Source organism: Megalobrama amblycephala, linkage group LG5 (genome assembly GCF_018812025.1).
Source record: "Megalobrama amblycephala isolate DHTTF-2021 linkage group LG5, ASM1881202v1, whole genome shotgun sequence".
NCBI lineage: Eukaryota > Metazoa > Chordata > Actinopteri > Cypriniformes > Xenocyprididae > Megalobrama > Megalobrama amblycephala.
The window spans coordinates 35,702,690-35,726,139 of record NC_063048.1 but is presented as its reverse complement, the minus strand read 5'-3'; the positions used below and the strand labels follow the sequence as shown (position 1 = coordinate 35,726,139).

The following is a 23,450-nucleotide window of genomic DNA, read 5'->3' as shown; positions in this document are numbered from 1 at the left end:
GATCCGACTCACTGCACTAAATCTACTCACTTCACTGAACTGACTCACTGCACTGAACCGACTCACTGCACTAAATCTACTCACTTCACTGAACTGACTCACTGCACTGAACCGACTCACTGCACTAAATCTACTCACTTCACTGAACTGACTCACTGCACTGAACCGACTCACTGCACTAAATCTACTCACTGCACTGATCCGACTCACTGCACTAAATCTACTCACTTCACTGAACTGACTCACTGCACTGAACCGACTCACTGCACTAAATCTACTCACTTCACTGAACTGACTCACTGCACTGAACCGACTCACTGCACTAAATCTACTCACTGCACTGAACCGACTCACTGCACTGATCCGACTCACTGCACTAAATCTACTCACTGCGCTGAACCGACTCACTGCACTGATCCAACTCACTGCACTAAATTGACTCACTGCACTGAACCGACTCACTGAATTGAATCACTGCACTAAACTGACCCACACATTGCAGTGATCTGTAGATGAGTGTGTATTCTGTCATCAGGGGCCGCAGCAGGGGCCGATCGAGGGTGATTTCGCCCTCTGCATCAGTCTGTATCACGGCTATGAGTTACTGCAGCAGATGGGCGTCAGATCGCTCTTCCTCTTCATTCAGAACATCTTCTCTGGACCCAAAGGTGCTCAGATCCTCCTCACACTCATGCTGGTTTGCTGCTGATGCTCTTCTGCTTCTCACCTCATGAGGGTTTGTTGTTTTCTCAGAGTCGTCTCGAATGAAGAACGAGCTTCAGAGGAGTCCAGTCTTCATGGATCTCTACAGGGAAATGGAGACCATGTTTGCCACATCCAGCCGAGGTGATTCATACTCCGTGTATTTAAAGGAATAGTTGTGCATTCTGTCCTCATTTACTCTGTTGTGCTGCTAATATTCTTGTCGTTTCTGGAGCTTGAACTTCTTGCGTTGGGTCTAATGAGGGTGATGATGCCTGATGTTCATGAGTGTGTTTCATTGGCAGGGCCTCAAGAGCCGTACGTCTACAGTCACCCCAAACTACAGAAACTGGACGAGGTGGTGCTGCGGCACTTTCAGACGTGGGCCGAGAGCTCAGGTAAACTCATGCGAGAACTGAGGGATTTCTGTAGAGTTGTGTGTCCTGTCAGTGCTGTTGAACTCTGAACTCTGCTGTGATTGGTACAGAGTCGAAGGCGTCGGCTGAGGTCAGCACACGCGTCATGATCTTCTCGTCCTTCCGCGAGAGCGTGCAGGAGATCGCAGAGATGCTGAACCGCCACCAGCCGCTGGTCAGGGTCATGACCTTCATGGGTCAGGCGTCCGCCGGGAAAGGGATCCGAGGGTTCACGCAGAAGGAACAGCTGGAGGTACGTGAGCGTGTGTTCATCATATATGTCACAGGAAGGATTTAGATGCTCAAAAAAGTATCTTCAGGTTGTGCGCCGGTTCCGTGAGGGCGGCTTCAACACGCTGGTGTCCACGTGTGTCGGCGAGGAGGGTCTGGACATCGGTGAGGTGGATCTCATCGTGTGTTTTGATGCTCAGAAGAGTCCCATCCGTCTGGTCCAGCGCATGGGCCGCACGGGACGCCGGCGACAGGGACGAATCGTGGTCATACTGGCCGAGGGCCGAGAGGAACGAGTGAGTGTGACTGCATGGGTTCATCTGTCTTTAGTGTGTGATGTTAAGCGTATTATTATTCTCTATATCAGTGTCAGTGTTTCTGAACTCCATCATGAGTTTTCTTCACAATATTCCTCATTTAAATAATTCATATGCAGAATAAAGGGGCGGGGCCTGGTTGAGTTAGTAGTGTGTTGAAACTGGCGGTTATGGTAAGGGGCGGGACATATCACAACACACTGCTCCAGCCGACCAATCAGAGCACATTGTGCTTTTCAGAAGGAGGGGCTTGATAGAGACAGGAACTAAACAGAGCGTTACTGACAGACTGGGAAGAGAGGAGCTGCAACAATGGAGAATATGAGAATATTTCATAGCATTCAAAAACCTCTCGCTCTCTCGCAGACGTATAACCAGAGCCAGAGCAACCGGCGCAGCATAAACAAGAGCATCATGGGAAACAAGCACAGTTTCCAGATGTTTCCTCACAGTCCCCGTATGCTGCCGGCGGGCGTCACTCCGACGCTACACAAGATGCACATCAGCTGCGGTCAGTTTGAACACAAAGACGCCGACCGCCGCTCCAGGAAGGGTCGCCGCTCATCGCTGAACCTCCAGATGGGTACGACAGCGTCACAGCTTCTGAGTATAAACCTGACAGACGTTTGTTTGGTTTATGCTTGAAAACATAACTTAACATTAGTTGATGCACTGTGAACTAACATGAACAGCTGTATAACATCAGCAGGATTGTGTTGTGCAGGAGGAGAGCAGACGTGTGTGAAGGACGACGGGTTTCTGAGCGCGGCTGAAGAGGCCGTGTGGACGTCCACCATGAGACTGTCAGAGGATGAAGCTCAGCCTGTGTTCAGACCGTCGTCGCTGCTGACCTTCAGTGACCAGACATCACCGCAGGTGAATACAGACGACATCATCAGCCCTGTCTCTGAGTCCAAACATCAGTATTTAGGCCCATGTTTAAAATTTATGTATTTTAATGACAGTTTTAACATAAACTAATAGCCTTTATGTGATGCATATTCATCAGAAACAAGCTTCCATAATAAACTACGTAAGGAATTTTTTGAGTGCAGGAATATTACCTGTTTCACTTATGTCTATAAAAACATTCCTGACATAGTTTATTATGGAAGCTTGTTTCTGCCATTGAATAAAAAATACAAAAGGTAATTGCATGTTTATATTTCACATTTTGAACATTTGGTGGAATTATATCTGAGGGAAAAATTACATCCTGTAATTTTGACAGAATAAAAAAATACAAAAGGTAATTGCTGCTTTTTATCACAATTCAGTCTTATTTTGTCACAATTGTGAGGTGGACAAAGTCAGAATTATTACATAAAATGTCACAATTACCTTTTGTATTTTTTTTATTCTATGGCAGAAATAAGCTTCCATAGTTTATTATTAACTATTTTCATCTGTTTGATTTTATATATAAAAAAAAAAAAAATCATATTTCAAATGCATTTATTAACATCATGCATTAAAGGGTTAGTTCACGCAAAAATTAATTTTCTGTCATTAATTACTCTCCCTCATGTCGTTCCACACCCGTAAGACCTTCATTCATCTTCAGAACACAAATTAAGATATTGTTGATGAAATCCTATGGCTCAGTGAGGCCTGCATAGCCAGCAATGACATTTCCTCTCTCAAGATCCATTAATGTACTAAAAACATATTTAAATCAGGTCATGTGAGTACAGTGGTTCAATATTAATATTATAAAGCCACGAGAATATTTTTGGTGCGTCAAAAAAACAAAATAACGACTTATTTAGTGATGGCCAATTTCAAAACACTGCTTCAGGAAGCTTCGGAGCTTTACAAATCGAATCAGTGACTCGGAGTGCCAAAGTCACGTGATTTCAGCAGTTCAGACGTTTGATAGGAGATCTGAATCACTGATTCGATTTGTAAAGCTCCGAAGCTTCCTGAAGCAGTGTTTTGAAATTGGCCATCACTAAATAAGTCGTTATTTTGTTTTTTTGACGCACCAAAAATATTCTCGTGGCTTTATAATATTAATATTGAACCACTGTACTCACATGACCTGATTTAAATATGTTTTTAGTACATTAATGGATCTTGAGAGAGGAAATGTCATTGCTCAGGCCTCACTGAGCCATCGGATTTCATCAAAAACATCTTAATTTGTGTTCTGAAGATGAACGAAGGTCTTACGGGTGTGGAACGGCATGAGGGTGAGTAATAAATGACAGAATTTTCATTTTTGGGTGAACTAACCCTTTAAACCAGCATAAATCTGTCCATTGTGTTATTTATTTAAAAACTATCAACATGATTGAAATATGTCTAGCTGTGGAACAAGCAATATTCAGTTATTCATTTACGCTTGACTGATAAATGTGCGTTACATTCGGTTTATTAGTTAATATTAAAGCCGTCCAAATGGATGGAAATTTCAAATGCACTTCAAATACATGAATCTGGTGTGTGTGTGCAGGAGCCGTGTGTGTCGGGCCCCGTCAGAGAGCTGTCCTTATGGGAGTGGAGGCACTGGCAGAACAGGCCGCTCCACACACACAGCGTGGGACATTCGGAGCGCTGCCTCCATTTCACCTCCATCATGGAGCTGATTGACAGACTGAGGCAGGAGGAGCAGGTGAGCTGTCACACACACACACACACACACACACACATGTGTCTCATGTCCTGATACCGATCTCAGTTGTCATGGTGAAGAGTGTTTAAGTCCGCGTGTCCAAATCAAAACAGGTTTGTGTCTTTGTCTCTCGATGCGTCACATGAGTCCATTAGCTGAATCGATTTTCAGAAATGTTTATATTTCATATAAGACAAGTGCCATAAGGTCTATCTGTTGCAGTGTATTTTCTTTAATGTTAACTGTCACTCAATATTCTGCAATATGATTGGCTGCTGGACGAGAGCTGGACGATGACATCACAGCTATATAATATTTTCCTGTTTATTGCTGTGAATCTGCTTTGAAACGATCTGTATTGTATAAAGCGCTGTAGAAATAATGTAGAAATGTAAATTTTGGGCCGCCCACTAGGGGGAGGAGCCAGTTAAAACCGTTTCCATTGTGCACAATGAACAATTTCTAAATGTTTTTCACAGAATGATACCTTATTAATGATGATTACTGAAAGGTGTTATGAGAAGGTGATGTTCGTGATTCATCTCTGAGAGCGGATCGTGTATGTATGTCATGTGACGTCAGTGATTCTCTGTGATAATGGAGACTCATTTCATCCGCCGCCTCGTTCTATACATGCGCTCTTATGCAACTCTTCTCAGAACGGTTACATAAGCGCTGGAAGTGGGTCATCCCGAGTGACCTACATCTGACTCCCTGATTCTCTGCTGTAGTTGTTCTTCTTCTTGTCAAAACATCGTCTGGAGATCGTCGAGGAACATGATGAGGGGCAGAAGATGATCTCTCTTGTGCTGCTGCAGTAATGAGATTGAGCTGAACTGGATTAGTCTCTAACAGGCTCGTTTTTCTGATAAATTATGTGTTGTGTGGCATTTTAATGGTGATTCATGGCTTGATAAGTTGACTGCTGTGTAGTTTGAGTCAGAATCACATAAAGCATCTATTGTCTTCAGGCCGGTTCACATGACGCGTCACATGATGACCTCATGACGTCGAGCACTAGGTTTCATGGACGAGGCGTTTTATGTTTTTTGCAGTTGTTATAGTTCTGTATGTTCACATGCTGCTCACTTCAGAGGTTTGAGTGGTAACTAACTGGTCACTGACAGACGGTTAAATCAGTCACATGACCGCTGATGTTTGGGCCTTTTAGACTCTCAGCATCAGCCAATAACACGCATCATTGTTTCCCTCTTATGTCAGATCTAAAATCTACTACAGTCTTTTCAATGGATAAAATAGAACATTTGAGTAAATATTGTGAAAATGTGTTCATTTAAGATGTTTAATTAACGTCTCGGTGGTCATTAAAATTAATTTACATGATCTTAATCATTTAGCAGATACTTTATCTTGTTTTTATATATAGGCATCATATCAGAATTTTAATATTTTTATATTATATTTTAATTATTCTATGTTTATATTTGTTACACACAATAGTTTTTTAATATATTCTCTCTCTCTCTCTCTCTCTCTCTATATATATATATATATATATATATATATATATAATTTTTTTAATTGTTTATTTATATTTATTTATATATTTAAATGTATACATTTTATTTGTATATAGATAGAATGGAAGATTGATAGATATTTTATATTATTTATTTTATATATATATTTTAATGTGTAAATGTATTATTTGTATATTGATAATTATATATTTATATTTTTGTATTTCTTTTAAAATATATTATATATTTTCACATAAAAATATTATATATTATAAAATATATTATATATTTTAATGTGTATATATATATATATATATATATATATATATATATATATATATATATATTCTAAATGTATTATTTGTATAGATTAGATATACTATATATAGTATATCTAATTTTTATATTTTATATATATTTATATTTTAAAAAAGTTTATATATATATATTTTTTGTTTTTTTAATTATTTATTTTTATTTATATATATTTATATGTATTACGTTTTATTTAAATATTTATATATATTTTAACATTAACTAAATATTTTACTAAACTAAATGTTTTAGATATTTTGTATTTTATATATATATATATATATATATATATATATATATATATATATATATATATATATATATATATATATATAATTCATATTTATTTATTCAAGTTTCCAAATCTATTGTTTGTATATTGATAGATAGATTATTACATGTATTCAATAAATTTTGTATTATTTTTACTTTATGTATTTTATTTAAATTTTGTTTTATATAGGTATTTATTTTTATTAGCATTATAAAGATTATAGATTTATATTATATATTTCATTTTATAAATGTATTATTTGTATATAGATACGTTTTATATCATATACCTAGTTATTATTTTTTATATTTTTTAATTGTTTATTTATAGTTTTATTTGTATATTGATAGATGGATGTTTTATATATATATATATATATATTTATAATAGCATTATAATGATGATATATCGATGGATACCGCTGCGTGTCATTGATGAAGCTCTTCTCCTCACAGGGCGACTGCAGTGTTGAGTCTGAGCTCATGCTGCATCTGCAGAAAGAGGATGTTGATGACGGCAGAACAACAAAACCAAACGCTGACAAAATCCCTCGGAAGAAGAGGCCAAAGTCCAGCGCGGCTCCTCGCTCTGATCACTGCTGGGATGAAGCCCCTGAAGATCAGCGACAAGAGAACGACACGACGTCTGTGACGCTGATCCAGAGCACAGAGAACCGAACACACGATGGGTTTGTTCCGGACGAGGACGAGCGAGTCGACAGTGTCCCATTCACCGATGACGGCGTCCATCCAGAGTCTGATCTCCCATCACAACACGAGTGTCTGGAGTGTTTGCTAGAAGATCCCTGCGTCCAGCAGGACGAGAGCTCGGATCTACAGCGCATGTTCTATCAGTCCGAGCAGAACGTCAGTCCTAAACGCTGCCGACACAATCTGACAACCAAAGCTTTTCAGATGATCCTCGACAATGTCAAAGAGCTCCTGTCCAGATCTCCACCGCAGGGCTTTGATTTCAGTCTGCCTGACCTCAGTGATCCCTCAGAAGAGCCGTTATCTGAGGCGTTTCAGGTGACCTTCAGCCTGGCGCCAGTTAACGGAGACCGTGAGGAGTGTGACGCTCTTTCACCAGGCTGGGACGAGCTGTTCGACGACGACGAAGACTTCACGAAAGCCGAGGAGCAACAAGAAGAGCAGGTGAGCCTGGACGAGAGCGTCGACCTGTTTGGAGACGACGAGGCTTTCCTTCAGCTGAGCGTTCCTGATGTTCAGACGCCAGACAAGAGCACCGAACCTGATGGAAAGCAGCAGACTCCTGTCGACGTGTCAGGAAACAGATCGAAGGGCGCAGGATCTGATCAGGCGTTCAACTGCTCGCAGGACTTCTTCTCTGTGAACTTTGACCTCGGGTTTGAGTCTGAGGAGGAGGAATGTGTCGTCACAGCATCTGCTCTGAAAGCGTCTCCTGCAGTCTCATCCACACGGCCTCGTCCAGTCGAAGGAAACGGGAGATCTGACCAATCGCTGGATCAATGGAGTCCGGCGACGAGACCCAGCGCTTCCACGCCCAACCATGTGTTCCTGCCTCCAGCCGGACGACGAGCGGAAGACCAGACGCGACCGTCAGCGCGCAGATCCTTCCAGAAGACTCTGTCTCAGAGATCACTGATGTTTCAGCAGCGTCTCTCGTGTGCAGGTGATTGCGTTCTCTAGTCAGCTCAGTAGGGTGTGACGGCACACGGATCCGTGCGGGTCATTCGGTGTTTCCTTTAGCACTGGTTTTGTATTTCTTTTTGGATCTGATCTGAACTTCATTTTGAGTTTATATTTAGATTTAGTTTAATTTAGTTTATTTATTTAGATATAAGCTTGCAAATGTTTACAAACATTACCGAACCGTCATTTGCATGTACCGTTACGCCCCTACAGATCAGCACTTTCCTTGTTTATAATGTCGTTTCCTCTGATGTTTTTTATGATGAACCGTGAGCTGAAGTATGTATGATTGTTGTGTGTTTCAGGCGTGCTGAGCAGTGACAGCGAGGGCGAGACTCCTCTCAGGACTCCAGCTCATAAAGTCAATCCTGTGTTTTCTCCAGAGGTCAGATTTGTCATGTGACACTAGCTCTGTTTCCATCCACATATTTGGATGCAAATGTTGGGATATGGCATAAAAAATGCTGGATGGAAACACTGAGATGCACTTAAAATGCTCATAAAAAACATATGTGCTCAATTGAGGCGGATTATTTTTTTTATCTGTTAAGACATGCACATAAACTTTGACGGAAACACATTTACTGAATAAATCCCTTGATGCGCAACAAAACACTCAGCAAAGGCTGTGATTGGATAACTGGACTAACCAGCGGACCAATTGCATCGCAGCATCTCAAATGTTGGTTTGGTGGTTCTGAAACGTCTGAGTCAAAGTCTGTCATCAGAATGATTTGGTTTAATTTCTCCAGAAGCGTCTCACACTATTGTGTTCCCAAACACCAGCATCCCAACGCAAGATCACATGACAGCGTTTATTGTGTTTCGTCTGACGCTCTGAGACCAACTCATTTATGATTGAGGAGAAAAAAGCAGATTCCGTTTTTATTACTGATATTTTGCACCAATTTTGCAGGAAGTGATGATTTTGTTCTCTTGAACACATGGGATGGAAATTGTGTTTGATGTTTTTATGCCATATTCTGACTTTTCGCACAAGTTTATTGTGCATCTTTGAGTAAAAACAGCAAGTTTCTCATGCCGAGATAAAGATGCGAAGTGTGTGTGTGTTTCCGCAGCACTCAAAGATCTGCAGTGACGTGGAGTCTCCCGTTCAAGCATGCAGGAAACGCATCGCTGCATTAAACACGGTAGGACTGCGGCTCACGCTGCGTGTGTACACTGTGTTTTCACCATCGTTTCATTTAGTCTTTGTTTTTCAGTCGGAGGAGAGTGATGCTGATTTTCAGGACGTCACCCTTCATCAGCCCGGAGATGTGAAGCCCCGTCACGTCAGGAAGCCTCAAGTACGTCACCCCGCTGGAACACGACCACCAGAACATACAAAAGAAGCGCCATGTCTTTAATTCTCATGCATCATTTCCTGTTTCTTCCAGAAGATTGTCCGTCGCGAAGGCCGTCAGTTCCTGGACGAGGAGGCCGAGCTCTCTGAAGATGAAGATGTTTCATCAGATGAAGAAGATGGAGATGAACAGAACCATTCACTGCAGGGGTTCGTGGTGAACGCGACCCAGTGCTCTCAGGGTCTGAACGGTGAGATTCGCTGCTTCTCAACGCCCACTGACACACACATGACCGCTCAGAAGTTTGGGACTTTTTAATACTTTTATTCATCAAGGGCGCATTAAATTGATCAAAAGTGACATTTATAATGTTACAAAAGATTCTATTTCAAATAAATGCTGTTCTTTTGACATTTCTATTTATCAGAGAATCCTGAAAAATAAAATGCATCACAGTTTCCACAAAAACATTGATAATATGAGAAATATAATATTGAAGAAATGTTTTTTTGAGCAGCAAATCAGCATATTAGAATGATTTCTGAAGTGAACGCTGAGCAGGGTTTGTATCGTCTTCCCATCATCAGAATCTGAGATGCAGGCGGTCTATCTGAAGTCGGTCAGGAGTCCAGCGGTGCAGAACCGGGTCCGGATGACGTATAAACCAAAACACAACATGGATATCTTCTCACAGGTGAGCGCCAGATGCATCGTTAAAGATCTTCATGACATGTTTCGTCATTCCGTCAAACTCTGCGTTTGTTTGTGCTGCAGGTGCCAGAACAGGACGAGACGTACGCGGAGGACAGCTTTGTGGTTGATGGCAGTGAAGATGAGGAGGAGAGTGACGCTGATGAAGAGCCCGTGGAGCTGATCGCTGAAGACTCGTACGTCGACGGCCGGAAACAGTACGCCACGCGCCGCAGGGTTCGGATACGAGCGGCGAACCCTCCGGGAAGAGTTCAGCCAGAGAGAAACAAACGCTCCCGGATCATCCGTGTGCAGGACTCCAGTGAGGAAGAGGAGGAGTGCGACGGACGAGACTCTGTGTTTAAAGTCCCGCAGTGTCTGCAGAGCGTCTCCAGACGGACGGAGCGAGATGACATGAAGCGGCAGAGACTCCGTGATGAGGCTGCGCTGTCAGAAGAGCTCGACTTCCATCCGGAGAAACCGGTGAGACTCAAATGAGACGCACAGCAGCTCAACATGCATGTCTACATATGTAAATTACGGCTGTCGGTTTAACATGTCAACGTAATTAGTTAGTTATGGGGAAAAATAACACATTTAACACACCCGCCCGACGTACATAGCAGGGCAACAACTCACTGCATGATGAAGTCTATAGAAAGCTGTTAGAATGACCCTAAAATTCAAGATATCAGGGCAAAAAAGCCCCGTTTGAATTATTGTCTCATATTTGTATCATGATATAGTTAAGCAAAATCACACGAGTAATGAGCGCAGTATCACATGAGTAACAAGCGCAGCATCACACAAATAATGGCCGCAATATTGCACAAGAAACGGCCACAATACCGCACAAGTAATAAGTGCAATATGACACGAGTAATGGGCGCGATATTGCACCTGTATACGAGTAACAAGCGCAATTATTAACGCAATCTCACAGGAGTAATGACTGTAATATCGCATGAGTTCCAAACGCAATATTGCACAAGTAACGGGCGCAATATGGCATGAGTTACACTGCAATATCGTACGAGTAACAGCCACAAAATCACATGAGTTATGGTGCAATATTGCACAAGAAACGGCCACAATAACGCACAAGTAATAAGTGCAATATGACACTAGTAACAGGTGCAATAACAGACAAGTAATGGGCGCGATATTGCACCTGTATACGAGTAACGAGCGCAGTTATTAACGCAATCTCACAGGAGTAATGGCTGTAATATGGCACGAGTAACAAGTGCAATATCGCATGCGAAACTGCCACAATATTGCACGAGTAACGGCCACAATATTGCACGAGTAACGGCCACAATATTGCACGAGTAACGGCCACAATAATGCACGAGTAACGGCCACAATATTGCACGAGTAACGGCCGCAATAACGCACGAGTAACAAGCACAATATTGCATGAGTACCAAACGCAATATCGCACAAGAAACGGCCACAAAATCACACAAGAAACGGCCACAAAATCACACGAGTAACGGCCGCAACATCGCACGAGTAACAAGTGCAATATCGCATGCGAAACTGCCACAATATTGCATGAGTAACGGCCACAATAATGCACGAGTAACGGCCGCAATAATGCACGAGTAACGGCCGCAATAATGCACGAGTAACGGCCGCAATAACGCATGAGTAACAAGCACAATATTGCATGAGTACCAAACGCAATATCGCACAAGGAACGGCCACAAAATCACACGAGTAACGGCCGCAACGTCGCACGAGTAATGGCCACATTAATGCACGAGTAATGGACACAAAATCACACGAATAACAAACACTATATTGCACAAGTAACAAACGTAATATCGCACGAGTAACGTCCGCAATATCACATGAGTAACAAGCACAATATCGCACGAGTAACTGCTGCAATATCACACGAATAACAAACACTATATTGCACGAGTAACTGCTGCAATATCACACGAATAATGGCCGCAATATCGCATGAGTTACACCGCAATATCGCACGAGTAACAAGCGCAATATCGTACGAATAACAGCCGCAATATCGCACGAGTAACAAGCGCAATATCGCACGTGAAACTGCCACAATATCGCACGAGTAACGGCCACAATAATGCACGAGTAACGGCCGCAATAACGCACGAGTAACGGCCGCAATAACGCACGAGTAACAAGCACAATATTGCATGAGTACCAAACGCAATATCGCACAAGGAACGGCCACAAAATCACACAAGAAACGGCCACAAAATCACACGAGTAACGGCCACAACGTCGCACGAGTAACAAGCACAATATTGCATGCGAAACTGCCACAATATCGCACGAGTAACGGCCGCAATAATGCACGAGTAACGGCCACAATAATGCACGAGTAACAAGCACAATATCGCACGAGTAACGGCCGCAATAATGCACGAGTAACGGCCGCAATAATGCACGAGTAACGGCCACAATAATGCACGAGTAACGGCCACAATAATGCACGAGTAACGGCCACAATAATGCACGAGTAACGGCCACAATATTGCACGAGTAACGGCCACAATAATGCACGAGTAACGGCCACAATAATGCACGAGTAACGGCCGCAATAATGCACGAGTAACGGCCGCAATAATGCACGAGTAACGGCCGCAATAATGCACGAGTAACGGCCACAATATTGCACGAGTAACGGCCACAATAATGCACGAGTAACGGCCACAATAATGCACGAGTAACAAGCACAATATCGCACGAGTAACGGCCGCAATAATGCACGAGTAACGGCCACAATAATGCACGAGTAACGGCCACAATAATGCACGAGTAACGGCCACAATAATGCACGAGTAACGGCCGCAATAATGCACGAGTAACGGCCACAATAATGCACGAGTAACAAGCACAATATCGCACGAGTAACGGCCGCAATAATGCACGAGTAACGGCCACAATAATGCACGAGTAACGGCCACAATAATGCACGAGTAACGGCCACAATAATGCACGAGTAACGGCCACAATAATGCACGAGTAACAAGCACAATATCGCACGAGTAACGGCCGCAATAATGCACGAGTAACGGCCACAATAATGCACGAGTAACGGCCACAATAATGCACGAGTAACGGCCACAATAATGCACGAGTAACGGCCACAATAATGCACGAGTAACAAGCACAATATTGCATGCGAAACTGCCACAATATCGCACGAGTAACGGCCGCAATAATGCACGAGTAACGGCCACAATAATGCACGAGTAACAAGCACAATATCGCACGTGAAACTGCCACAATATCGCACGAGTAACGGCCACAATAATGCACGAGTAACGGCCACAATAATGCACGAGTAACGGCCACAATAATGCACGAGTAACGGCCACAATAATGCACGAGTAACGGCCACAATAATGCACGAGTAACGGCCACAATAATGCACGAGTAACGGCCACAATAACGCACGAGTAACGGCCGCAATAATGCACGAGTAACGGCCGCAATAACGCACGAGTAACAAGCACAATATTGCATGAGTACCAAACGCAATATCGCACAAGGAACGGCCACAATATTGCATGAGTAACGGCCACAATAATGCACGAGTAACGGCCACAATAATGCACGAGTAACGGCCACAATAATGCACGAGTAACGGCCACAATAATGCACGAGTAACGGCCACAATAATGCACGAGTAACGGCCGCAATAACGCACGAGTAACAAGCACAATATTGCATGAGTACCAAACGCAATATCGCACAAGGAACGGCCACAAAATCACACGAGTAACGGCCGAAACGTCGCACGAGTAATGGCCACATTAATGCACGAGTAATGGACACAAAATCACACGAATAACAAACACTATATTGCACAAGTAACAAACGTAATATCGCACGAGTAACGTCCGCAATATCACATGAGTAACAAGCACAATATCGCACGTGAAACTGCCACAATATCGCACGAGTAACTGCTGCAATATCACACGAATAATGGCCGCAATATCGCATGAGTTACACCGCAATATCGTACAAGTAACGAGCGCAATATCGCACGCGCAAGAATGCAATATCGCATGAGTATCGAGTAACACAATTTTTTTTATAAAGCTACTTCTTGTAATGTCTATTTAATGCTTTTCTTTTTTAACACAATAATGACTTTAAATGATCTTTTGGGTAATTTCTCAGCCAGATTTGCGATTAATTCGTGTGTATCGTAATTGTATTGTAATCGTGTATTTAATTATATTAAAAATGTAATCGCTTGACAGCCCTGATGTAAATGTGTGGTCCCGTGCAGGTGGCCGTGTCGACCCGGAGTCCGTCGGCCGCAGACGGTCCTCTGAGAGTGTTAGTGGACAGCCGCTGCATCAGCGGAGGGTCAGAGGTCGTGTCGTGTCTGCGGCTGCGACACGGCCTCCAGGTTCACGTGTGTTCGCTGGTCAGCGCAGACTTCATCGTGAGCAACCGCATGGCCGTGGAGTGGCAGAGCGAGTCGGAGGTCGCCAGCGTCCAGAACCGCAAACGGCTGCAGGAGCGAATCCAGCGGCTGCAAGCGTCATATGAGCGCGTGTGTCTGATCATCCAGAGCGACCGCACCAAACCTGGTGAGAACCACCAACATGAGAATATCCTGTTTCTGACTGTTCCTGCATCTTTCATGATCACATGACACAGTTTTCTCTCTGATGATGATGTCAGGTGAGGCGGTGCGAGCGTTTCAGCGCAGCCGCTATTATGACGGGACGCTGGCGGCGCTGGTGAAGGCGGGCGTTCGGCTCCTGGTCAGCAAAGGTCCGGATGAGACCGCCGCGCTACTGAGCGAACTGACGCAGGTGGAGAGAAGGAAAGGTCAGGCCATCGATGTACCCCTGGAGGTCAAAGGTCACCGGCAGCAGGCTCTTCAGTTCTGCTTGACACTGCCGCACGTGAGCTACGTCAGCGCGCTGAACATGTGCCATCACTACAGCTCCGTCAGTCACATGATCAGCAGGTACGTCAACTCCATACCTGCTTCTGAGCTGAAGTTACTCCCGACTGACTCTGGTTTCTGCTGTTTCAGTTCAGTGGAGGAGCTGCAGGCGTCTGCGCGTGTGAGCCGCTCCAGAGCCGAGGACATTTACCGCTGTCTGCGCTACAGCTGCTGCTAACTAACTTATTCTCAGCACTTTAATGCATTATGATATGTGGATTCATGATGTCACACAGACGGTGGAATAATCAGGATTATATCGTCTGTTTAAGTGATGTCAGTATGTTTTTTCTGTTAAGGAAAGTTCTGTACAGATCAGATTATGAATGTTGCCATTATGGTAATGAAGTATTTATGTTTACAGGTGAAGTGAGCAGGTGCCATTTTGAGAAATAAAAGAGCTCCATCTTTTTAATAACCGCTCAACTCTTTTCTCCTTCAGCGTAATTGTGTGTGTGTGTGTGTGTGTGTGTGTGTGTGTGTGTGTGTGTGTGTGTGTGTGTGTGTGTGTGTGAAGTTCAGGTTCAGGTCTGGTTTTGAGCCACTAGAGGGCGCTGGACTCCACTGGACCTTCATCCCGGCTCTGTTTCTCTCTTCCTCTTCATTATACAAGCATCAATAATCAGCTGGTAATGTGCGTTTGTTGTGTGTGTGTGTGTGTGTATGTAGATATTTTAATATAAATACATATTTTATTTTACAAGATTAAAATGCGTAAATAATAAATGAGCAAATAATGATGCATTTACACCACAAAAAATTATGAGAAATTGTGTATTTCTGTCTTATTTTCCAGCACAAATATCAAAACATTCTTAAATCAAGATACATTTACTGGAGAAGCAAAATTACTTTAGAAATGTGTCAAAATTAAGTGAGTTTGTGCTTAAAACAAAAACATATATCTGCCAGTGGAATCCAAAAAAATAACCTTGTTTTCTCTTTGAATTAATTTAGTTAGTTAACCCTTAATAATGACCCACAGACAAATATTCCCGAATGCGTTTCCATATTCATTTATTTAATGTTGAAGCGTGACCGCTGATCCGTGTGTAACACGTGTTCCCTTGACATTCATGAAGTAAAAACACTGACAATCAGTCAGTCAGCTAAACCCCTCATACTATTTACATTCATAATAATACTGGAGAACAAAAACAAATTATGCAAATATACATCAGGAATATGTTAATTACAGTCATGTCAGGAACGAGTCATGTTTAAGGTGCATGTAAAGATTAAATAACCATTAGAAAATATGTATGTAAACATGTTAGGACCATTTCTTGGACAATCTTCAGGTCTGAGAGTCTCAGCAGCGACACTTTTTACAGATCTTGGCATTTAAAGATTTACTTTTATGTTGAAAGGGAACGTCTCAAATTTTGTACCTGTGAAGAAACACTTGAGTAATGAGCAATTTCAGGAAAAAAAAGGTGCAAAACTTGTACCTCGAGGGATGCAACAGCTTGTCGTACCTTATTTACCTCTAAAAAGGTACTACTATGAACCTTTTCAGAGGTAAATAAGGTAAATATTACTACTCTAGAAGGTACTGATGTGAACCTGGAAATGTGTGGAAGTGAAATGGTTTTCAGCTATATAATGTAATGATTTAATGATCTGCAGTTCAGGAACCATCAATGCTTGTTTAAGACATCATAAAGTCCCTCTCGGCAGGCTAATAATAAATCCTACTCATCGATTATTGGCGAACGATTGCCTAGAAGAGCCATTTATGGTTCCCCAAAGAACCTTTACAAAAAAAAATTTTTTTTTCTTAAAGCTGCAGTCCGCGATTTTTCCTCTTTGTCGCCATCTCTGTTTGAAACCTGCAATTGCAGTCATATGCGGAACAGTTATCTGTACGTGCGTTGTGCCTCGGCACGGCTCGTCAGCGCGGATGAATCTAATGCTCGCTGTCAGTCACGCACCGGTGTGGATACTGAACTTCAGAATCACAGATTCTACGTCTTGAAAGTATGACCAATATCAGAATTTTCACTGGAAAATATCATCTGAACAAGTAAGTAACATTTCTGACACTTTTGTTCTGACCAACTGAGGAAAAAGGCATTAGGCCTACAATAAATCACGCTGCCAATGATGATTAAATCTAACGATCGCTAAGCTCGAATCATGCTAAACCGTGCAAATTATTATTACTGTTATACTTTGTTCTCAAATTGTTAATGTTAACAACATCAGCATTGCGTGACTATGTGTATATTAGCATTACCTGTAGATTTCAATTTCTGTAGCTATTCAACAGTCGAAAGTCTTTTGCTTTTTGACTACGGCTGAATCTCCAGTTGTCACTGATGATTGTCATTTGGATCTTTCTGGATTACAATCCACCATCAAAATTATAAGTTTAATTATTTCAGCTGCTGTGAGAAAAGGCTATAAATGATCCGCTACCGGCAGCATCCTTACGTGATTCAACCGACTAGCCTCTGGACGGGACTCCTTCCTTTCTGTTTACGGACGTGACGTAATGACGCACAGACGAACTGCTGCATGCTCGAATTTCCCACGGAAATCCACCATGTTGCTCTTATTATAAAACATTATTACAAGCTTACCGTTGTGAATCGGGCTAAGATAATGAGATAGTTTTGAACACTGGCTGGTTATGTACTTGATCAAAAATTGATTTTGGATCATTTTTAACCAAAAAAAGTTACGGACTGCAGCTTTAAGTGCGAAGAACATTTTATTAATCTAAAGAACCTTTTTCCTATATTAAGAGCCTCATCAAGACTCTTCACAACTTTCAAGAATTCAGGGGGAAAAAAAGACGTTTTTGTCTTGTCAAACATCTTGGAAATGCGTGACATTGTGGAAGTGAACATTATCACTGTTTCAGTGTAAAACCAACGTGTCTGTAATGCAATTCAAGAACTTCCAATGCTTGCCCTTAAGGTACTACTATGACTTTTTTAGGGCTGAATAAGGCCCTTTAACAGTAATGCTCCAGATGACAAGCTGTTGCATCACTATAGGAGCATATTTTGCACATTTTTTTATGACCGCGTGAGAAGAAGTCACAGTTCAGCCTCTCACATGTGGTTCTGTCCAAAAGCTCCCTATGATTCATCCCTACATCGGTAGATCCTTCATCAGCATCAGATGTTTCTATGGATGATGATCTTTAGCTCAAACATTAGATCGCGGCGCTCACAACGCCAAGGTCATGGGTTCGATTCCCAGGGAAAGCAAGAACAGATCAGATGTAACTGTGCAAGTGGCTTTGGATAAAAGCACTGCCAAATGCGGGAATCCTTGAACCCAATGGAGACTTTCTCTCATCCCAATATTTCAGTGGTCCATCAAACATTATTCAGACCTTTTCTCTCTTCATAAGTTTATGTCAGAAGGATCCATGGCTGAAGTCTTTCACAGGCTGCTGTGCTGCAAGGTCGGCATGGACTCGCAGTCCTTCACGCATTCGTCCTCGCGCATGTACATGAGGAAGAGCGTGACGGTGGCGAAGGTGGTGGCGTTGACGGGGAACGCTCTCAGGAGAGTCGAGGTCAGGCCGCGAGTGAACATCCTCCATCCCTCCCTCCGCCAGCTCTGACGGACGCAGTCCACGATGCCGTCGTACTTGTTGGCTCCGCCCACGCCATCCGCCTGGAGGCGGGACTTGATGACGTCCACGGGGTAGGTGGAGATCCAGGATGCGATTCCCGACATGCCGCCTGCCAGGAGCAGCTTAGGAATGATGTAGCCGTCGTCGGGTTCGCAGTGCAGCGATCGCGTCAGCGTGTCGTAGGTGAGGAAGTAGACGCCGAAGCCGGGCGTCTCGCGGATGACGGTGGTCACCATTCCTCGGTTGATTCCTCGGATTCCCTCCTTCCGGTAGATGCGGACCAGACAGTCCAGAGAGTTCTTGTAGAGCTTCCTGGACGGGCTCTTCTGGCCCGTTCCCTGCATCTGCATGCGGGTCTTGGCCAGCTCCATCGGGCAGCAGATGACGCACTGGATGAGTCCGGCCGCCGCGCCCGCCAGGAACTGATGCAGCGGCGTGTCTGCGGCCAACATGCGCATGGCGTTGCCCTGGACGCCGAACACGATGGCGTTGATGAAGGTCAGGCCCATCATGGGGGAGCCGATGCCCTTATAGAGGCCCAACATCTGGAGAAACAGAAACGGAGCGAAGGGTTAATGTCTTCAGAACCCGAAACCCTCCGTCTCCCAGACAGATATAGATGTTCCCTGTGCTTAATTTAGCTCCGCGTGCTCATTCCTGACAGGGCTCGAGTAACTCCTGGAGCTCAGCAGGGTTATTATAGTAAACTAGAACTAGAACCAGCATGTTAAACTTTCACGCCAGAGGTTTTTAATGATTTAAAGATCTGCAGTTCAGGAACTTTCAATGCTTGTTGTTTGTAAAGACATCATCAGGCTAATAATAAATCCTACTCACCGATTCTTGTCGAACGATTGACTGGAAGCAGTGATACGTCCCGCGGTACAAGGGCTTGTCCACACTTTGAACCTGCAGTCGCACCTAGAACATAGAGTTTTTCCCGTTACAGAGGAATTAATGCTGTAATCAGGCCACTAGTAAGCAGCAGAAATCACAAAGAAGTCAATGAAACTAGATTTAGGTGATGTTTGCCCTTTGCTGTGTGTGGAATTATATTCAATAACATTCCAGTCCAATGGAAACAGAGGAATTGACCTGGTCTTTACTTACTAGGTTAAACCTCCGTGCGGCCGGTGTAACAGCCTCACTCTCATCTACAACAAAGCAATACTTTTGCTGTGAAAGACCCTTCGGCTGTGAGGTTATGATCAGGTTAAAGGCACCAAGGCAAGACGAGAGATATTCTGGCTCAAACGGCTGGTGCTAAAGACGCATCAGGTCCAAATATGTGCTTAATGCACAAGCTCATGATCACAAGCAGGCGTTTATGTATCTTGCCCTTTGCCTTTAAGTACAACAACTCTCTTTGAGTGTTAGTTTTCATTCACAGAAACACGCGTGCAACACTAATGACAATCTCTAATACTCAATGCAGTACACATCTCTGAGCATTTGTGCGTCTCAGCTGTTGGTTTTTAAAGTCCGGTGAGAGTTTGTAGTTGAGCACAGTAAAGACATGCTTTTTGATCAGTGCTGATGCACTAAATCAGCTGCACATTTGCCAGATGCTTTTATCCAATGGGAACGTCAGCAAAATGTTTTTAGAATATATTTTTGTTGGTCTATAAATTTCGATTAATTCTTACATTGCCTGTTAGTGCCATGCTTTACTCTTTCACAGGAACTCCCAAATGTCAAGCTAAAACATTGACATATTAATATAATTTGTAGTTGTAAATGCATTTAAGTTGATTATAAACTCTTAAAAATAAAGGTTCCAAAAGTGGTTTAAGGTTCTTCTTGGAACCATCAATGCCACTAAAGAACCTTTAGTTTTAAGAGTGCACAGTCTAGTACATGATGGTTTATCAAACCGCGAATGCAAAAACACTTTATGTAACACAAGCGGTCAGTTTGTTGGTCCATCCCCACATGCGTTCAGTGTTCAAGCCAAACGTACCTTAACCGTGTCGAATGGATGTCCGACCAGCACACCTGCGGCACCTGCAACATGAGAACATTCATGCATTTGGCAGATCCTTTTATCCAAAAGTGACTTGCATTGCATTCACTGTATTCTTTATGCAGTCTGTTCATGCATTCCCTGGGAATCGAACCCATGACCTTGGTGTTGCAAATCTGTTTCACTGTTTTTACATTTACATTCGTGAATTTGGCAGATCCTTTTATCCAAAAGTGACTTGCATTTCATTCACTGTATTCTTTATGCAGTCTGTTCATGCATTCCCTGGGAATCGAACCCATGACCTTGGTGTTGCAAATCTGTTTCACTATTTAAACATATACATTCATGCATTTGGCAGATCCTTTTATCCAAAAGTGAATTACATTTCATTCACTGTATTCTTTATGCAATCTGTTCATGCATTCCCTGGGAATCGAACCCATGACCTTGGTGTTGCAAATCTGTTTCACTGTTTTTACATTTACATTCGTGAATTTGGCAGATCCTTTTATCCAAAAGTGACTTGCATTTCATTCACTGTATTCTTTATGCAGTCTGTTCATGCATTCCCTGGGAATCGAACCCATGACCTTGGTGTTGCAAATCTGTTTCACTGTTTTTACATTTACATTCGTGAATTTGGCAGATCCTTTTATCCAAAAGTGACTTGCATTTCATTCACTGTATTCTTTATGCAGTCTGTTCATGCATTCCCTGGGAATCGAACCCATGACCTTGGTGTTGCAAATCTGTTTCACTATTTAAACATATACATTCATGCATTTGGCAGATCCTTTTATCCAAAAGTGAATTACATTTCATTCACTGTATTCTTTATGCAATCTGTTCATGCATTCCCTGGGAATCGAACCCATGACCTTGGTGTTGCAAATCTGTTTCACTGTTTTTACATTTACATTCGTGAATTTGGCAGATCCTTTTATCCAAAAGTGACTTGCATTGCATTCACTGTATTCTTTATGCAATCTGTTCATGCATTCCCTGGGAATCGAACCCATGACCTTGGTGTTTCAAATCTGTTTCTCTACACTCTTTAAACATTCACATTCATGCATTTGGCAGATGTTTGTATCCAAAATGACTTGCATTTCATTTATCTGCATGTGATTAGTTCATGCTTTCCCTGGGAATCGAACCCATGATCTTGGTGTTGCGAACACCTGCTCTACTGTTTAAGCTACAAAAAGGCAATCTCAAGATTTCAGACCCTGTTTTAACTCTGTCATGATGATTAGGAGCATGTTATATTTGACTGAAACGTGTGATGCAATCATTTGAGTTATGACGAGTGTTTGAGCTCTGCTGCGGCCGGAGTCCTTGACCCGTCGAATGAAAGCGCAGTGCTGCAACACCTGCGTCATACGGGCATGTGGCAAGACCTGCTTGACCTGACGATGTGACGATCACAGAATCATGATCTACTGATGTCTGTGCCGTTAAACCACAGAGCTGTGCCGCTCTTTAAGTGTCTGGAAAACTTATGCATGCTTCACAGGATCATTCCTGTTTAATGAGCTTTAGTTCAGAGTGATTTGAGTTTGATTTAGCAGCATGTGAAGGTATGAGGAGCGCTTCAGACTGAAGAATTGTTGCATTGACATCAGAAGAGTAGGAATGTCTGGGGTCAATGAGTTCACGGGTTCAACGGCTCATTCTCAATCAGTCTCAACTCCAGTATGAGCTCAGTACACTAGATTACTGTAGGATTCATGCTGACGTGTGACGTGTGTCTTACCTCCAATACATCCTGCAACAAAGTCCAGAGCCATTCCTGAGGTGATGAAGATGAAGATGAAGATGAAGAGCCGGTGGTCTGTCCCTCTGATCTTCTGCTCGGTGTGTTGGTCTGCGCTCACCAGCAGCTGCTGCCAACGGAGCCGCTATTTTTACTGAATGAAGTTGATATGAAGGGGAAAGTCCATCTGTGACCAATAGAAGCTCAAGGATGAAGAAACACCCCCATCATCATCATCATCATCATACACGTCTGTGCTTACAGACACGATTTACTGCCAGAGAGTGTAAATCAACTCATAATGCTGCAGGATCTGATGTACAGTGCAGTAACTTAATATGTAGTTATTGACTAAAACCATTAAGAATAAAATAAACTTTTTTCTTTTTTTATACTTTATTTTGTCTTTCTATTCAAACTCATTAAACGCAATTACACAAATAAACATTTCCTTTAAAGACATCATTTTCCCCAATAATTGCTCCCTTTCTTTCTTTCTTCTTTCTTTTCCTTTCCTTTTTTGATAATAACACATAAAAACACATAATTAACAAATCAAAAAGTTAACATTCACATATATATCAAGCTCTTTTAATACAAAATTCCAAATGAAAATTCAAATAATATTATTTAAACATCAAATAATAATAAGAAAATAAAATAATAAATTAAAAAATAAGGGAGGATTATATGAAAAAATTAATTAAATTAAATTAATATTATATTCTTTGGTTTTAGAGGTGTCCAGAAGTGTACTTTTGCTCTTAATTTCTTCTCATTGAATGTAATTTAGATTTAACCAGTCATTCAAAACGGGGGATTCTTGCCTTCTCCAAACTTTTGTTATTACTTTAAAAGCCGTAATTCTCAGTATTCTAAATAAATATAACTCGTCTTTAGTAAGTAGCATAGATTCTATACCCAAAATTATATTTTATATCTATATAATGTTTGGTTTCTTAAAAAATAAGAATTACTTGTCCAATTAAAAGTACAAAATATATGTATAATGAACTTTAAATTCACCACAACTTCTCCAACATCCTAAAGATGGATATTTGTGCTGTTATGAAATATCTCATATTAATTTTCCATGCATATTCTTGCCAATATTGCATTTTTAAAAAAAAAATTAAACTCCTTTTTATTCTATTGT

At 42.2% G+C, this 23,450-nt stretch overlaps 2 protein-coding genes across 6 annotated transcripts in view; one reads left to right on the top strand and one right to left on the bottom strand.

Moving 5' to 3' along the window:
- fancm (FA complementation group M) overlaps positions 1-15,395 on the top strand; it is a 34,508-nt gene extending 19,113 nt beyond the window's left edge. For 2 of the 3 annotated variants that reach the window (XM_048192053.1, XM_048192055.1), the window contains 18 exons: positions 536-668; positions 754-846; positions 1,008-1,100; positions 1,190-1,371; positions 1,439-1,645; positions 2,033-2,249; positions 2,391-2,542; positions 4,122-4,280; positions 6,806-8,003; positions 8,329-8,408; positions 9,103-9,174; positions 9,247-9,330; positions 9,421-9,577; positions 9,915-10,021; positions 10,102-10,500; positions 14,306-14,612; positions 14,707-14,998; positions 15,068-15,395. In XM_048192053.1, the coding sequence (XP_048048010.1) occupies positions 536-668; positions 754-846; positions 1,008-1,100; positions 1,190-1,371; positions 1,439-1,645; positions 2,033-2,249; positions 2,391-2,542; positions 4,122-4,280; positions 6,806-8,003; positions 8,329-8,408; positions 9,103-9,174; positions 9,247-9,330; positions 9,421-9,577; positions 9,915-10,021; positions 10,102-10,500; positions 14,306-14,612; positions 14,707-14,998; positions 15,068-15,155 (4,020 nt within the window). In that variant the 3' untranslated portion in view covers positions 15,156-15,395. The remainder of the gene's footprint in view (positions 1-535; positions 669-753; positions 847-1,007; positions 1,101-1,189; positions 1,372-1,438; positions 1,646-2,032; positions 2,250-2,390; positions 2,543-4,121; positions 4,281-6,805; positions 8,004-8,328; positions 8,409-9,102; positions 9,175-9,246; positions 9,331-9,420; positions 9,578-9,914; positions 10,022-10,101; positions 10,501-14,305; positions 14,613-14,706; positions 14,999-15,067) is intronic. The other variant, XM_048192054.1, reaches the window with a different exon arrangement.
- Positions 15,396-17,887: 2,492 nt separating this feature from the next.
- On the bottom strand, positions 17,888-22,449 carry LOC125269210 (mitochondrial basic amino acids transporter). Of its 3 annotated transcripts, XM_048192064.1 has the most exons (5): positions 22,295-22,397; positions 20,533-20,576; positions 19,683-19,726; positions 19,410-19,493; positions 17,888-19,117 (listed from the first exon to the last, which is right to left on the bottom strand). In XM_048192064.1, exon 5 carries the CDS (start codon positions 19,115-19,117, stop codon positions 18,377-18,379), a length of 741 nt encoding a protein of 246 aa, XP_048048021.1. In that variant the 5' UTR covers positions 19,410-19,493; positions 19,683-19,726; positions 20,533-20,576; positions 22,295-22,397; the 3' UTR covers positions 17,888-18,376. The 3 variants fall into 3 exon arrangements, with proteins under 3 accessions (XP_048048021.1, XP_048048020.1, XP_048048022.1); XM_048192063.1 differs by lacking the exon at positions 19,683-19,726 and having other exon boundaries at positions 22,295-22,449; XM_048192065.1 differs by lacking the exons at positions 20,533-20,576; positions 22,295-22,397 and having other exon boundaries at positions 19,683-20,526.
- Between the last annotated feature and the right edge of the window lie 1,001 nt (positions 22,450-23,450).

Bases quoted from the DNA above. Each gene is read 5' to 3' on its own strand.
- LOC125269210 (XM_048192063.1), bottom strand. From the start codon at position 22,328: ATGGCTCTGGACTTTGTTGCAGGATGTATTGGAG. The intron at 19,494-20,532 runs GTACGTTTGGCT...TCTATGTTCTAG, and splicing joins ATCCATTCGACACGGTTAAG to GTGCGACTGCAGGTTCAAAG. The intron at 19,118-19,409 runs GTGAGTAGGATT...CTGTTTCTCCAG, and splicing joins CAATCGTTCGACAAGAATCG to ATGTTGGGCCTCTATAAGGG.